This window comes from Equus caballus, chromosome 1 (genome assembly GCF_041296265.1).
Source record: "Equus caballus isolate H_3958 breed thoroughbred chromosome 1, TB-T2T, whole genome shotgun sequence".
NCBI lineage: Eukaryota > Metazoa > Chordata > Mammalia > Perissodactyla > Equidae > Equus > Equus caballus.
In genome coordinates this window covers 120,039,037-120,053,464 of record NC_091684.1, presented here as the reverse complement: position 1 = coordinate 120,053,464, position 14,428 = coordinate 120,039,037, and the positions used below count along the sequence as shown (strand labels likewise).

The following is a 14,428-nucleotide window of genomic DNA, read 5'->3' as shown; positions in this document are numbered from 1 at the left end:
TGCTCCCCTGTGACACAAGAGGCAAAACCCAGCACGGGTGCTGAGCGTCACGTTCTCTTTTGCAGTATATCCGCGTATCCTATGACACCAAGCCAGATTCACTGCTTCATCTCATGGTGAAAGATTGGCATCTGGAACTCCCGAAGCTTTTAATATCTGTGCACGGAGGCCTCCAAAACTTTGAGATGCAGCCTAAGCTGAAACAGGTCTTTGGGAAAGGTCTGATCAAGGCCGCCATGACCACCGGGGCCTGGATCTTCACTGGGGGCGTCAGCACCGGTAAGAGCAGGCCCTCTCCCTTGCTGTAAACGTACAAATGCAGAGCTCATCATAGTTCCCAAAGAGCTTCCAAATAATTAAGATCAGAAAACAAAACATATTGCGTCCATATTGATAATATTTGTGACAGAAGTGAAATCTTATTCAGTAGCTTGTGTTTTTTTTTTGGTATGATATGAACATGGTCAACATTTCTGGCACCCACTATGTGCCATTCCCTGAACTGAGCCCTGTACAAGCCTCATTTTCAGTGAGGCTCTCAACAATCGTTTCCTCATCATGCAGAAAGAGGAAACTGAGGCACAGAGAGGTTGTGGAACATGCCAGGCAGTCTGGCTCTTAACTTCAGCTAAATGCAGCCAAGGACTGCCAGAGACCCCAGTTACTGCCAAACTTAGGGTTTGGAAATGTGAAAAGAAAACCCCTGCACATTTGCTTTAGGTTTTGTTTTTGTTTTGTTTTCCCTTTTCTAGGGGCTAATGCAGGATGACTAGTTATTATGAGCTCAGACTGTCAGTGTATTTTCTTTTAATGGTGAAGATCATTATCTCTCAACTCCGTGCCATAGAGAATGGAGTGGCTCAGAGAAGCGGGTCCCTAAAGTTCATGAATGATGGTATAATGGGAGGTAAAGAGCCTAAAAATACGACTTATGGCTGCTCACAGGTGTCATCAGCCATGTAGGGGATGCCTTGAAAGACCACTCTTCCAAGTCCAGAGGCCGAGTTTGTGCTATAGGAATTGCTCCGTGGGGCATCGTGGAGAATAAGGAAGACCTGGTTGGAAAGGATGTAAGTGTTTTCTCACCAGACATTGGCAACTTTTTTTAATCAAAGTCTTTATTTTGAGATAATTGTAGATTCAACTGCAGTTGTAAGAAATAATACAGAGAGGTCCCATATACCCTTTCCCTTTTCCCCAATGGTAACGTCTTGCAAAGCTATGGTATAATATCACAACCAGGATACTGACATCAGTACCGTCAAGATGCAGAACATTTCCATCACCACCACGGTCCCTCACACTGCCCTTTAATATCCATACCTAATTCTCTCCCACCTCCCTCATCAAACCCTGGCAACCACTAATCTGCCCCTCACCTCCATAATTTTATCATTTCAAGAATGTTATATAAATGAGATCCTACAGCGTGTAACCTTTGAAGATTGGCTTTGTTGTTTGATTGATCCAGGTTGTGTGTAACAATAGTTTGTTCCTTTTTATTGTTGAGTGGTATTCCATGGTATGGATGTGCCACAGTTTGTTTAACCATCTATCCGTTGAAGTGCATCTGGGTTGTTTCCAATTGGGTATCACAAATAAATCTGTCATAAACGTTTTGTGTAAATGTAAGTTTTTGTTTCTCTGTGATAAATGCCCAGGAGTACAATTGCTAGCTTGTCATTATCTAAAATAATTTATTTTTTCTAATTTAATATAGAAATTTGTGGGGAAAAAATCCTTCAATAAAGAGGATAGAGAAGTGAGAGTAGGTTTAAGTGCACAATTAGACGAAGCAGTCACTACATACATGTATATTCTTGCTTACCCTGTTAGTCAGTATCTAAGTTCTGCAGGTCTGATTTGTGTTGTGCATTTTGTCAGGTAACGAGAGTGTACCAGACCATGTCTAACCCTCTAAGTAAGCTCTCTGTGCTCAACAACTCCCACACTCACTTCATCCTGGCTGACAACGGCACCCTGGGCAAATATGGCGCCGAGGTGAAGCTGAGAAGGCAGCTAGAAAAGCACATCTCTCTGCAAAAGATCAACACAAGTAAGTTCTGATGAAGGCACAGGGCTGCTGCTGCCAGCATGGAAAACCAGGCTGAAAAGGAAACTGCCCAATGGTGTGTAGAGCCTTAACCTTAATTCTTGTTGGATCAACAGAAGATGACCTTCCTGGGCCCTTTACCTTAGCCACTTACCAAATTGCACTCATTGAGCTGTGTTGTGATGCTTTGCTCTAAGTTTACAAGGAGGGTTGACACAAGAAACAGCTCTGCAGCAGTTGTCATGGTGATGACATTGCCCACCATGTTGTGCAATGGTCCTTATTCCCTGAAATTACTGTAGTGATTTTTTTAATGAGGAAAAAGGAAAAGGAAAAGGAAAAAAATTTCTCACTCAAAGACTTAGTATGATTCCTTCAATCAACTAAGTGTTATGTGATCATTAAACTAAATATCTCTGTAGCTCTAGGTCTCTCACCCAGACTAAGATGGGCTGGGTGGGGAAACATCTTGAGAAGGCTGCAGGAGCCATCTGCTCCCGACAGGGCACTGCCTGTGCTGGTCCAGGTGGCTCAGCCCTGTGGGGAGCTGCCACCATTGGGAGAATGCTGAAGTCAAGCTAGAGAGATAGGAATGAACCTCAACCAGAGGAAGTGCTAATAACAACAAGCTAGAATTCAAATAACTGGTATAATCTCTTGACACATGTTCATACTCCAGCAATTCTTATTGTCAAACAATTGTTAAATGATCTTAAAGAGTATTTTGTTTTTTACCATTACTGGTAGGATTTTTGTGAAAGACAATCTAGGCCTGGAAAACGGTCACTTTAAAGCGTAATTAAAAGGACTGAGACTGCGCGCGTGGTTGGAATGGGATGGCTAACTATGAAAAGTTGTGGATTTCTAAGAATCAGATCTGTGTTGGTAAATGGTTGATGACTGAATTTTTTGTTCTCACATTTTTTATTTTCCTGGACTTGGCAGTTTTCACACTGCCCGACTTCACCTGGCCATGTGACTTGTGGGCTTCCCTTTGTCATCCTTTGCCTAGGGCTCTGAGTGGGGCAGGGACTGCAAAGGGGTGCTCAGTTGTCACCTCTCACAGCACGGAGCTTCGGGGAGTCCAGCCTAAACCAAGAAGGACCAATTCTCTTGGCCAGGGGCTGGCACAAAGCAGAACCCTCAATGCATATTTGCTGAAATGAACTTTACTGAGATCATTCTGGTAGGAGAAGACAAACTTGTTCAAAATTTTAAAGAGTTCTTCGCTATAGAAATGCATTGTGGACGCAAATCAGAAACTCTAAGTTCTCTCACTTGAAATTCTTAGATCTTCTCTTAATGTGTGCTAGGAGATTTTATCTAAAGGCCTTCAGAAGTGTAAGACCGAGAACGCTTCTCTTACTTGCCATTTGTTAGTGTTCATCAGTTAACTCCCATCACAACTAATGGACGCTTGGTGAGACATGCTCAGAATATAACGTCATGGCCAGTTTGGGGTAAAACTGTAAAGTAGGCAAATTTGTCTCTGGGGCTCCTCCACTCCCACTGTCTTCCCTTTCCAGAATCCCAGGTTCCTGGAATCATCCTGCTGCCCAGAGCCCATCCTGCTGGTTCTGCCACCAAAAGTTAGCCTGCTCTTACTGTGTTCCTACAGAGTCCTATTATCTGACAGAGACAGAAGGAGGACTCTGGGAACAAGATATTAACTGATGGGCTAATGCTGGTCCATGTGTTTGCCCTCCCAGATAACTCATTGCCTATTCCAGGTACAGGAGGCAGAAACAGCTACTACAACATACTACATTTGTATACCACTTAAATTTGACAAAACACTTTGATAGCCAAATATTTTCTTATATTTTTTATCTATTGCTCCTTTAGCAGATAGAGGAGGCACTGTCATGGTTCCTCTTTTGCAGATGGTCATCTATGGCTCACGGCAGCTTGGCAATGGGCCCAATTTAATAAGACTAATACCTGAGAGGTCAGTAATTGAACTGAGCTCTCCTATTGCTGGTCCAGATCTCCTTTTACTGTGTCATTCTTTAAGGGACCGCCACCCAGGATGGGAATTTCACCTGGGGCAGGGCAGCAAGGGAGGTATATTTTTAGCAAAGGGAATCTTCCAACGTTTCTCACATCTCACCTTGAAGTAGCCCATATGCCAGGTGAGTTATACATGGAGTTTAACCATATATGATTCAGAAAGCTCATGATTTATAGGCTCTGGTTTTTCCAATAAGACCATAATATGGAGTTTGAATTTTAAAAATGAAACAACCATCACTTGACTAAATTCCTTCACGTCTCTTGGTGAACACCAACACTGTACGGAGCATTCATCCAGTCATTAAGGTTTCACTCTTCACCACATTCCAGACATTCAAATGGGCAAGCAGATAGGGCTGTGACCTGTCTGAACGGCACATGTGGTGTGTGTTGCAGGACTGGGGCAGGGTGTGCCCCTCGTGGGCCTCGTGGTGGAAGGGGGCCCTAACGTGGTTTCCATCGTCTTGGAGTATCTCCGAGAAGACCCACCAGTCCCCGTGGTGGTCTGCGACGGCAGCGGACGAGCCTCGGACATCCTGTCTTTTGCACACAAGTACTGTGAAGAAGGAGGGTAGGATTTTGACGTGTTACGAAGGGTGGGTTTTTAACTGCCTTCTTGTTACGCCAAGAAGAAAACCTTAAGAGATACGTTTAGCCATTCCAAAATGTTAAGTAAGGGAGATTTACTAGATTTCCTCTCCCATTTCCCGAGGTCAGCATGTGAGGGAGCTGTCAAGAGCATGATGTTTCTTAGAGAATTCTTTCTCTGGGGGAACGCACTCTCTTCCAACTTCATTTTCCCTTATAAGGTTTTCAACGAGCCTGGAATTTAGGACAAGTGTGAACGCAGGTTTTGACTATGGTCCCTTTTTGTCTTCTATCCCGGGATACCTTCCAATGGTAACATTTCGAATCAAAGATACCAGACGGACGTAGAGATGTCTGATTTATTCATGGACAAATTTAACTTACGTTGTTTTTTCCTCTTGTGCATTTCCTTTGAACAGGATAATAAACGAATCTCTCAGGGATCAGCTTCTAGTTACCATTCAGAAAACATTTAATTACAACAAGGCACAATCGCATCAGCTGTTTGCAATTATAATGGAGTGCATGAAAAAGAAAGAACTCGTAAGTGTCCTGAGTTTATTTCCAAACCAGCTCCACAGAGAGAATTGTGTTTTCTTTCTAATTCTGCCCACGTGTGCACGGTGGAGTTGTTCATATTTTAGTTCAGGCTTTTCCAAGAGGCAGTTTACAAATCCGTACCAAATGGGCAGTTATGTCTAGGTGATGGAAGCAGAATAAGCGTGCACAGAGGAGGGCCCCAGGTGCTTCCAGACCTTGGTGAATGTCGGGTATCACCATGCCTTATCGCACCAATTCCGAGGTTCATTATATTGATCCAATTTAAGGACTTGAGGAAGGTGACATACACTACCCCTTTGCTTACAAAATTCTGTCACTTCACTTTCCAAATGCTGCAATTATTCCCACTCCTCAGCTGTGTTTATAAGGAATAGGCACTCTTGTTGTGCACATGTCAGCCTCTTCAAAATTCTGAATTTATAAATTTCCTACAAATATATCAAATCTGAGTAGAAATGATTTTCTCGTCTCCAATAGCAATTTAGATATCAGAGTGTAGATCCTGAGTGGGCTCCCTCCTCCTGAGGGTGTTGGAGCAGATTAGATAAATAATAAAATAAGGATCCAGGCAAGGATTCAGAGCAGAGACGAGCAATGCTATCACTTCTGGAAATCAAAATCACCTGGTCTAAAATTGCTTAGCTCCCAGAATCGTTGCATTACACATCTGTGTCAATAGCCCTTTTTAAAAAACACCCCATTTCTCCCTCATATTTCCAACTTTGCTTTACTCAGTGTTTTCATGATTAACCTGTTTTCAGGTCACCGTGTTTAGAATGGGTGCCGAGGGTCAGCAAGACATCGAGATGGCAATTTTAACTGCCCTGCTGAAAGGTGAGCTCTCAGGATATGGGCCTTCCTGTCCTTTCAGTGCTGGCCCAGCCTGGCGCTTCCCTCGTGGCTGGGAAATCCCTCTCCCTCTTCTCCTGCCCCAGCCAGCCAGGCTGCCTAAAGTTATCTTAGTACGGAGGCCGGTAGAATGACAAGGCTCAAAATGGGTTTCTTAGGAGGGAGCGTTTTGCGTGAGTGCCAATGGACCCTGATGGGCTGAAATCAGAACAAGTTTCCGTTTGTAACTAGTTCATTAAGTGTTTCAACTCCTAGAGGGTAAATCTGAAATGGTTTTTCACTGGTAATCACTGCATCCCACAGTGCTCTGTCCAATTTCCCCATCCTGCTGCTAATGAAGGCTCTAGGACACACACCTCTTCCCTGCCTCTCAGCTATACTGGTTCAACGCGGGGCTAGGAAGGAGGGAGGACAGGGTGTCGCCATCGGGCAGCTGCCTGGCAGTGCTGTGCTGGTCTCCCTGCAGCGGGAGCTGGTGCTCTTGGGCTGTGCTCACCTTCAGCCTGGAAGGTCAACGCCCCTTGGCTTGGCCTGGCAGATGTCTGGCAAGTTCCAGGGCTCCTGTCCTCTTGCAGATAAGAGTCCTGGAGTCACTGGTCTCCTCCTCTGTCCCTCCCAGGCAGACGTTGCTGAGCTGGCATGGAAAGAGGTTGCCTCCATCCTCCTCCCAGGCAGCTCTTTAAGAATATGGAATTCGTAGCTTTGGGACCTGAGGGGTCATTCAGGGGCAAAAGAAAAGGCAGTGATGCTGAGCCAGCCGGGGAAGCCCGTGCTGGTGCCCAGCACCTGCCAAACCCGGGTGGTCCAGGCATGGTGTGAGAATGCCTGTTTATTGCCTTTCCAGGAACAAACGCATCGGCGCCAGACCAACTGAGCTTGGCGCTGGCTTGGAACCGCGTTGACATAGCACGAAGCCAGATCCTCGTCTTTGGGGCCCACTGGCCGGTGAAACTAAGTGTTTTTCAATTCATACCATTTATCATGACTTTGTACAGATGAAATATTAGTATGTTCTCCCTTGTGGCATGGATCTCAGGAAATTATCTGGGGCTTCTGATGATCCAATGTGTGATCCATCAGGATTATTAGGAGCTGTTGCTATTTAACTTCAAAGAACCAGCCAGAAGTGAGAGCTACTAGTACTAATTACAGATTCAAACCAGTACTCTTGAGGAAATAACCGCTAAATATTTTATCGTTGCTGGTGGAAGTGGGTTTTTACCTTTTTAAAGAAAACGAAGAAAGAAAATAGTTCATTAAAATTAAATACAATGATTGCATTGAGAGTATTGACTTTTCAAGCTATGTTCTATGAAACCCTGGAGGCCTAGAGAACGTTGTGTGTGTGTGTGATGTGTGCATATGGTCGTGTGTGTGTGTGTGGTATATACCTGTGGTATCTGTCTATGTGTGACAAGGGCAATGTGTGAGAGGATGTTCGTGTGTGAGTGTGGTGCGGTTGTGTGTGGGTGTGGTGTGGGCTGTGTGCATAAGGAGTGTGTATGATGAGCAGTCTAGGCCTCCTGCTTCCCCTTCAATCAAAGCAGCTTCTTTGCTCTGTTTTTAGATGAGGATTCAGGGTCAATTTTTGCTTGCAAAAAGGGCTCTGCAGCTTAAAAAGGGGTTTGGAAGATCTAGAGGGTTCATATCAGATTTTAAAAATCATATTTCTCAAAACATGCCTGGCATATCACTGCACAAATGCATTTTATTTTTAACAATTACTCTTTATCAAATTAGTATGAAGAGTTTATGGAATAAGATGAGCACATTAAAGGAATAAGATGTGAGATTGGAAGGGTGTTTGTGTATGTTGATTATTGAATTACACAAATTAAGAAAAATAGCACAATACCTTAAATATTTTAATTTTCTCTTTAATCTCCGGGTTTTTCCACTCTTGGTAAAGGACGTCAGAGCAACATAAGTTGCTCCATGAATGGTTCTGAGGCAGAATGCTGTGGCAGAGAACCTAAAAGATTCCGGAATGGAGTGTGAGGAAGGGCTCTGCCACAAGCTCTAGAGACCTTCTACCCGGGAAGGAGGATCCGGCCCTTGTGTGTCTCTTTTTCTCTTTGATGAGGAGTGTCTTACTGAGGACGCATTTCTGAGTCAGCCACAGAGACAGCCATGCACTCGAGATTGTAGAAAGAGGCTAACGCAGGGAATCTGCCGTGACACACAGGCCCTGCCTGGCCGGAAATGATGGCCTGCATCCCATCTTCCCCTCTTCTTATTAAGAAAGCAATAAGTAATTTGTAGAAAACACAGACAAGCAAAAAAGAAGGAAACAATCACTCATGACCACACCACCATAGAAAAATTAAGCAGTACCGTATGTGTTTTATAATTTCGTTTTTCCTCTCTTATGTTGGCATTAAATATTCTCCAACCACCTTTTTAATACTGCTTAGTATTCTTTGCTTTCTATTATGCAGTTAATACATGGATATGGTTTAAAAAGCAAATAATGAAGACGAGCATACGATAAAAAACAGAAGCCTCCTGCCCACCTCCCAAGGGCATTTAACTGTCTCAGTGTTCAGGTTTCCTGGCACTGCTGATACCATGACAGAGCACGTTTCATCATTTCTTCAATTAATCATGTGTAGACATAGCCATCAATTCTCCGCTTGGAAACAGAAGGAAGCAGTTCGCTTGCACTGCCTCCACCTGCCCTGCCCCTCCGGATTTGATGGTTCCATGTGTAATTGTCTTGTTGGTTACCTTTACAACTGTAAAGAAAAAAGAACACACTAAGCCTTATACTTGTTTCGTCACCTTCAGACTCCTGTGTTGGACAATAAGGAAACCAGCTCTACACTTCCTCTTCCTTTCCTTACACCTTCGACTTTCCTAATTGGGTCAGCCTCAACTTTGCCTGGTGGAGATAGTTAACGTTTACATACCATTCTTTAATCCTCATTAAGGTTCATTTTACATCTTGCTTGTTAATCATCATCAAGTTTTCATACTAGTTTTTTTTTTTTTACCAGTTGATGGATATTTGCTTTGCTTCCAGTTTTTGAGTGGGAACAAGGAATAGTGTTGCTAAGAGCATTTATGTGCAAGTCTGTGTGGATAGATGTTTCCATTTCTCTTCAGTAGATACCTAGCAGTGGACTTGCTAGGTAGAATGGGAAACATACGTTTATCTTTTTAAGAAAGCGTGTGTCTGTTTTCAAGGTGGCTGTAGCATTTTACATTCCCACCAGTGATGTAGGAGAGTTTCTCCACGTCCTCGTCAACTTTTGGTATTGACAGACTTTCTAATTTTAGCTATTCCAGTGATGTGTAGTAATGTCTCATTACAGTTTATTTTATTTTATTGTTTCTTGAGATATAATTGATATATAACACTGTATTAGTTTCAGGTGTTCATCATAATGAGTCAATATTTGTATATATCCTGAAATGAGCACCACAATCAGTCTAGTGAACATCCATCACCTCACATAGTTACAAATTCTTTTCTTCTGGTAAGAACTTTTAAGATCTACTCTCTTAGCAACTTTCAAATATGTGCTACAGCATAATTAACTATAGTCACCATGCTGTACATTACAGCCCCAGGACTTATTTATTTTATAACTGCAGGTTTGTAGTTTTTGACCACCTTCAATCATTTTGTCCACCCCTATCCACCATACTAGGTCTTTATGGTGATTCTAAAAATGGAGAAACCAGCAGATTTTACCGTGATTATATACAGATTGTTCACTGATGACCCTAAAATTATGATTGAACTCAAAGTGGAAGAAAGGTAGTCCTGGGGCACTCATCTGGGCCACACAGATGAAAATACGACAAGCATCAAGGTTCTTACAGTTCATCAATTGTTTAAAATTATGCAATATTTTAGTTTCCTACATATTTGGGGGTTTTTTCCAAGGACAATTAGCCCTGAGCTGACATCTGCTGCCAATCCTCCTATTTTTGCTGAGAAAGATTGGCCCTGAGATAACATCTGTGCCCATCTTCCTCCATTTTATATGCGGGACACCTGCCACAGCATGGCTTGATAAATGTTGCATATGTCCGTGCCCAGGAATCAGGCCAGCAAACCCTGGACTGCCAAACTGGAGTGTGTGAACTTAAGTGCTGCACCACCAGGTGGGCCCCTTAGTATCCTACGTATTTGGACCATGCCTTCTTTGAATAGATATTTGCTTTTCCTTGCACTTAAAATTAATTCTCTTTTATTTTCCTAGCATATGTCTTCACATCATTAAGACTATTTTTTCTCTTAATTATTACTGCCTGTTGAGTGGAATTCCCTTTCTTCTTGAAGAATCTTTCAAAGCCTTGTGATTTTCTGGATGCTCTCAAAGCTGCACAACTATCGACTTCAGAAATCCTCTCCCTGTACACTTGGAGACAAGTCCATTGCCGCCTGCACTCCATGTCTTTCTCTCTGTCAGATTCCTTTTCATTTTGCTAGAGTAGATCTTCAAGTAATTTTTTCATAACATTGTGTGTGACGATAACCACTCTTTGTCTTTACAAGTTTGAAGAAGTCTGCCACACACAAGGCTCATGTCTGTCATATGATTCTCCTTCACTTATGAATGAAACACTGTTTTCTCTTAGATATATTTTGAGGTCTTTATCTTTGGTGTTTAGAAATTTCACAAGGACATGTCTTCAATTTCAAACAAAAAGAGAAGTGTACAGAGAACACCAACTCAAGTGCCCTTATCGCCACTCATGTATCCATTCATTCTGCCCGGCTGTCAAACGCCTCTTTGTGCTGCAGCCCCAAGTCTTTCCTCAGCTCTGTGAAATTTTCTTCTATCACTTCTTTGAGTATTTCATCCTTCATTTTCTTTCTCTCTCTCCATCTGGAATTCCTATTAGTCAAGCAAATATTGATCCTCCTGGATTGACCCTCCATTTTCTTATTTCCATCTCTCTGTCATTTTGCTGTTTGTTTTTGGAAATATCCTTAACTTTTTCTTCAGCTTTTATGCTATATTTTTATTGTAGGCAATCATTTTTAATATCTAAGAAAACTGTCTTGTTCCCAGTTGGTCCTATGTTCATCTCATAAACACAATATCTGAGAACATAAATTGGATTTTTTAAAGTTCTCTTCTGTTTCCTGAATTATCTCTATTTTCTCCCCGTTCTGCTGCTCCCATTGTTCATTTTGTCCTTTTCTATTGCAGATCCTTGCTCATACACCTACATTTCAGAGTGTGGAATGGAACTGATTAATTAGTATAAGAAGCCTATTTTTGTCAACAGGTTTTTCTCCTCCCTGAGAAGAGGACCAGGAATTCCCCATTTAGGAGAGGGGAGCATCCACTGAACAGCTTTGCTGCACCACATGCAGATTAAAATAGGTTGCTGAGGCTCTGGACTTTGCTAGGCAGGCCCTCCCAATTCTTTAGCAGACATTCTTCCAATTTTTGACTTGGGGTGAAGCCTAGGAATGCAGTTGCTCTACACCACCCACTGGAGTGGTAGCTGATATACAAAAGGGGATAGTGGTCTCCTGCTCTGTAGATAATCCTTTCACCAATCACCACACTCTCTGGCCAACACTTAACTCTCATTCTTTGAAAATCTGTTCCCACCTCTACTGCTACCTCCACATTACTCATTTGAGCTTCAGCTTCTTCTCCATGGTTTTAACTGCCCATTAGTATTTACAGAAATGTGTTAATAGCTCTGGTCTGCCTCTGCTCCCTGAAATGGATTTTTTTCTCCCAGGCCTCTGCTGTCATTTCCATGGGGAAGGAGGGAAAGCAAGAAACACGTGATGAAGACCTCAGCCTGGCATCAAAAGACTTTCTCTGTCTCCCCACAATGGAGTATGTGGTCTCCAAAGTCTTCCAAAGTCTTTAATAGTTGAAGTGCTCAGTTAACTATGTACTTGTGAATCTAAAGTCTTTCTATAATTCTTGATATAACAGAGAGCTTGATGTAATAGAAAGCTGTCCCAACAAAACCCTCTGTTCAAGGGTTTTATTAAAAACAACAACAGCAAAGAGAGAGAGTAGTGTCTGATACATACTAGTAACAAGATTATTTAAATTGAATCATGAGAAGTTACACTAATAATTTTTGAAGGGAAATAGCATAAACTCAATCTGAACATCCAGGATCAAGGCCTGAGGACATCAAGACTGCTGTCCACTTTAAAGACAAAAATCTACAAACCTTGGCTAGCCTCACTGAGACTTTTGGAAATAGATAGAAAAGTCTACTGACTTTTTAGAGTGAGAACTATTTATTTGGCTTCCATGTATGGACATAGGGCCTGTCTTCAGTAAAACTGTGAACATGAATCATAAAATTGGTAATAATGCCTGATGTTTGGATCATACACTGTGCTTTACCCCATGTGTTCACATACACGAGCATTACTGGATCAGTCTTCACAGCTCTGAACTAGGCCTGATTGTCTTCATTTTATAGTTTAGAAAAACAATTGATACCCTCAATAGGTTAAGCAATTTTTCCCAAGTTTACTCATCACACTTCTAAATAGCAAATAGATCAAAGAAGTCTCAGGAGAAATTTTTAAATGTTTTTAACTAAATGAAAATACAACTTATCAAAATTTGTGGGATGCAGCAAAAGGAGTGCTTAGAGGGAAATTCCTAGCATTGAATGCATATATTAGAATACAAACTAAAGCAGAAACCAATGACATTGAAAACAGGAAATCAATAGAGACAATAAACAAAAACAAAATCTAGTTCTTCGAAAAGATCAATAAAATTAATACACCTCTAGCCAGGCTAACTAACAAAAAAGAGAGACAACACAAATTACTAATATCAGAAATGAAAGAAGGGACATCACTACAGATCCCATGGACTTAAAAGGATAATAAGGGACTGTTATGAACAACACCCCCAACAAGTGATTTTTCAACCCATATTTGAGGTTGTGAACGGGAACTTTCTCTCTCCAGATGTGAGCCATGCCATCCCACATCCTTTTAAAAGAGCGGTTTCCACAAATTAACACCCTGTATCAGCTGTGAACTCACCAGTGCATCCCAGAGCAGGACTGTCACTTGCCTTGTGCTGGGGTACACTTCTGGTAATGCAACAATATATAATCTTTCACTCACATCATTTCCGTTTGCAAGAATTCTCAAGGGTTTTGTCATGCACACACCTGCTAAACCACATCTCTCTCCTCCAGCATTTCTGGGCTTAGCTGTTTTTGAATCCAGGTGGACCTGGATGGGAGACATTGTTACATTTCGCCTTGCTAGATTCAGTCAATAATGTCAGCCTATCAAGATTTTAAAAATTCCAGTCATGTCACCCATTATACTTACCATCTTATTTTCCTCTCAGCCTACTCAAATGCCACAAGCACCGAACCCTCTCTCCAGTCTGTCACATCTCTCTAATTATCTGTGATTCTTCCAGAATAGTTGTTTTCAAGGTGTTTTAGTTAGAAGAGCCCCTTTCTAAAAATGGCATCTTGAGCAGAGCCCCAATATATAAAGGAGATGAGAGCTGAGCCCACCCTATTGGTTGCCTCCCTCCAGGCAGCCCCAGAAGCCCCTCCTCAGAACCAAGGGTTCTGCTGGCCTCAAAGCTACTCATCTAAGATCACTAACACTGCTCTTAGAACCCTAGGGTGTGACCCGTGAGGGCAGAGTTGGTGAACCTGTTTGAGCATCTAGGAACTCTCTTACGATGCCTGACTCCATCTCTTCTACCCTTCAATTCTCCCTGATGGCAAAGACAGAAGTCAAAGACAGGATGCAGGATTCTATGGCTTCTTGTTTGCTCAGCAGCAGCAAACAATAGAACTAATCTCTCCTTTGACCTTCATTAATCAAACCAAACTTTAAAAAAGAAACATATTTTTACTTATGTTCACTTAACAAATATTGGTCAACCACTTCCTGCATGCCAGGCCCTGTTCTAGGTTCTGGGGACATAGAGGCGAATAAAACAAACCTGCCACAGCCCTTACAGAACTCTCTGTGTGGTATTGGGGTGGACGTGGGTTGGGAGGGTGGGCAGGAAGAGAGAGGTAGACAAGAAACAAGTAATCAGACAAATGAATACGGAATTATAAATTGTAGTAAGTGTTAAGAAGGAAACACGCATATTTCCATGAGAGTGAATGTGGTGGATGGGGGAACAAATTTTTACTGAGGCACCAGGGAAAACCCTTCTGAAAAAGTGGAACTAACACTGAGACCTGACAGGTGAATAAATGCTGGTGGTGAAGAGTGAGGGCAAGCACCTTCTGGGCAAAGATAAGCATGTGCGAGGGGCCTGAGGCAAGAAAGAACTGGATATTCTCAAGTAATTGATTGAAGAGGGAAAAGACGCTAGTGTGGCTGGAATGCAGAGTGAGAAGAGGGTGACTGAGGAGGAGGCT

The 14,428-nt window shown here is 42.4% G+C and overlaps 1 protein-coding gene and 1 non-coding gene across 7 annotated transcripts in view; both read left to right on the top strand.

Moving 5' to 3' along the window:
* TRPM1 (transient receptor potential cation channel subfamily M member 1) overlaps nt 1-14,428 on the top strand; it is a 103,960-nt gene that overhangs the window by 32,115 nt on the left and 57,417 nt on the right. For all 6 annotated transcript variants that reach the window (XM_070231292.1, XM_070231299.1, XM_070231281.1 and 3 more), the window contains 7 exons: nt 66-279; nt 946-1,070; nt 1,885-2,056; nt 4,463-4,637; nt 5,074-5,197; nt 5,977-6,049; nt 6,909-7,009. In XM_070231292.1, the coding sequence (XP_070087393.1) occupies nt 114-279; nt 946-1,070; nt 1,885-2,056; nt 4,463-4,637; nt 5,074-5,197; nt 5,977-6,049; nt 6,909-7,009 (936 nt within the window). In that variant the 5' untranslated portion in view covers nt 66-113. The remainder of the gene's footprint in view (nt 1-65; nt 280-945; nt 1,071-1,884; nt 2,057-4,462; nt 4,638-5,073; nt 5,198-5,976; nt 6,050-6,908; nt 7,010-14,428) is intronic.
* MIR211 (microRNA mir-211) lies at nt 3,028-3,114 on the top strand. The gene has a single exon (NR_032787.1). It is a non-coding gene; the product is annotated as a microRNA mir-211 (primary transcript).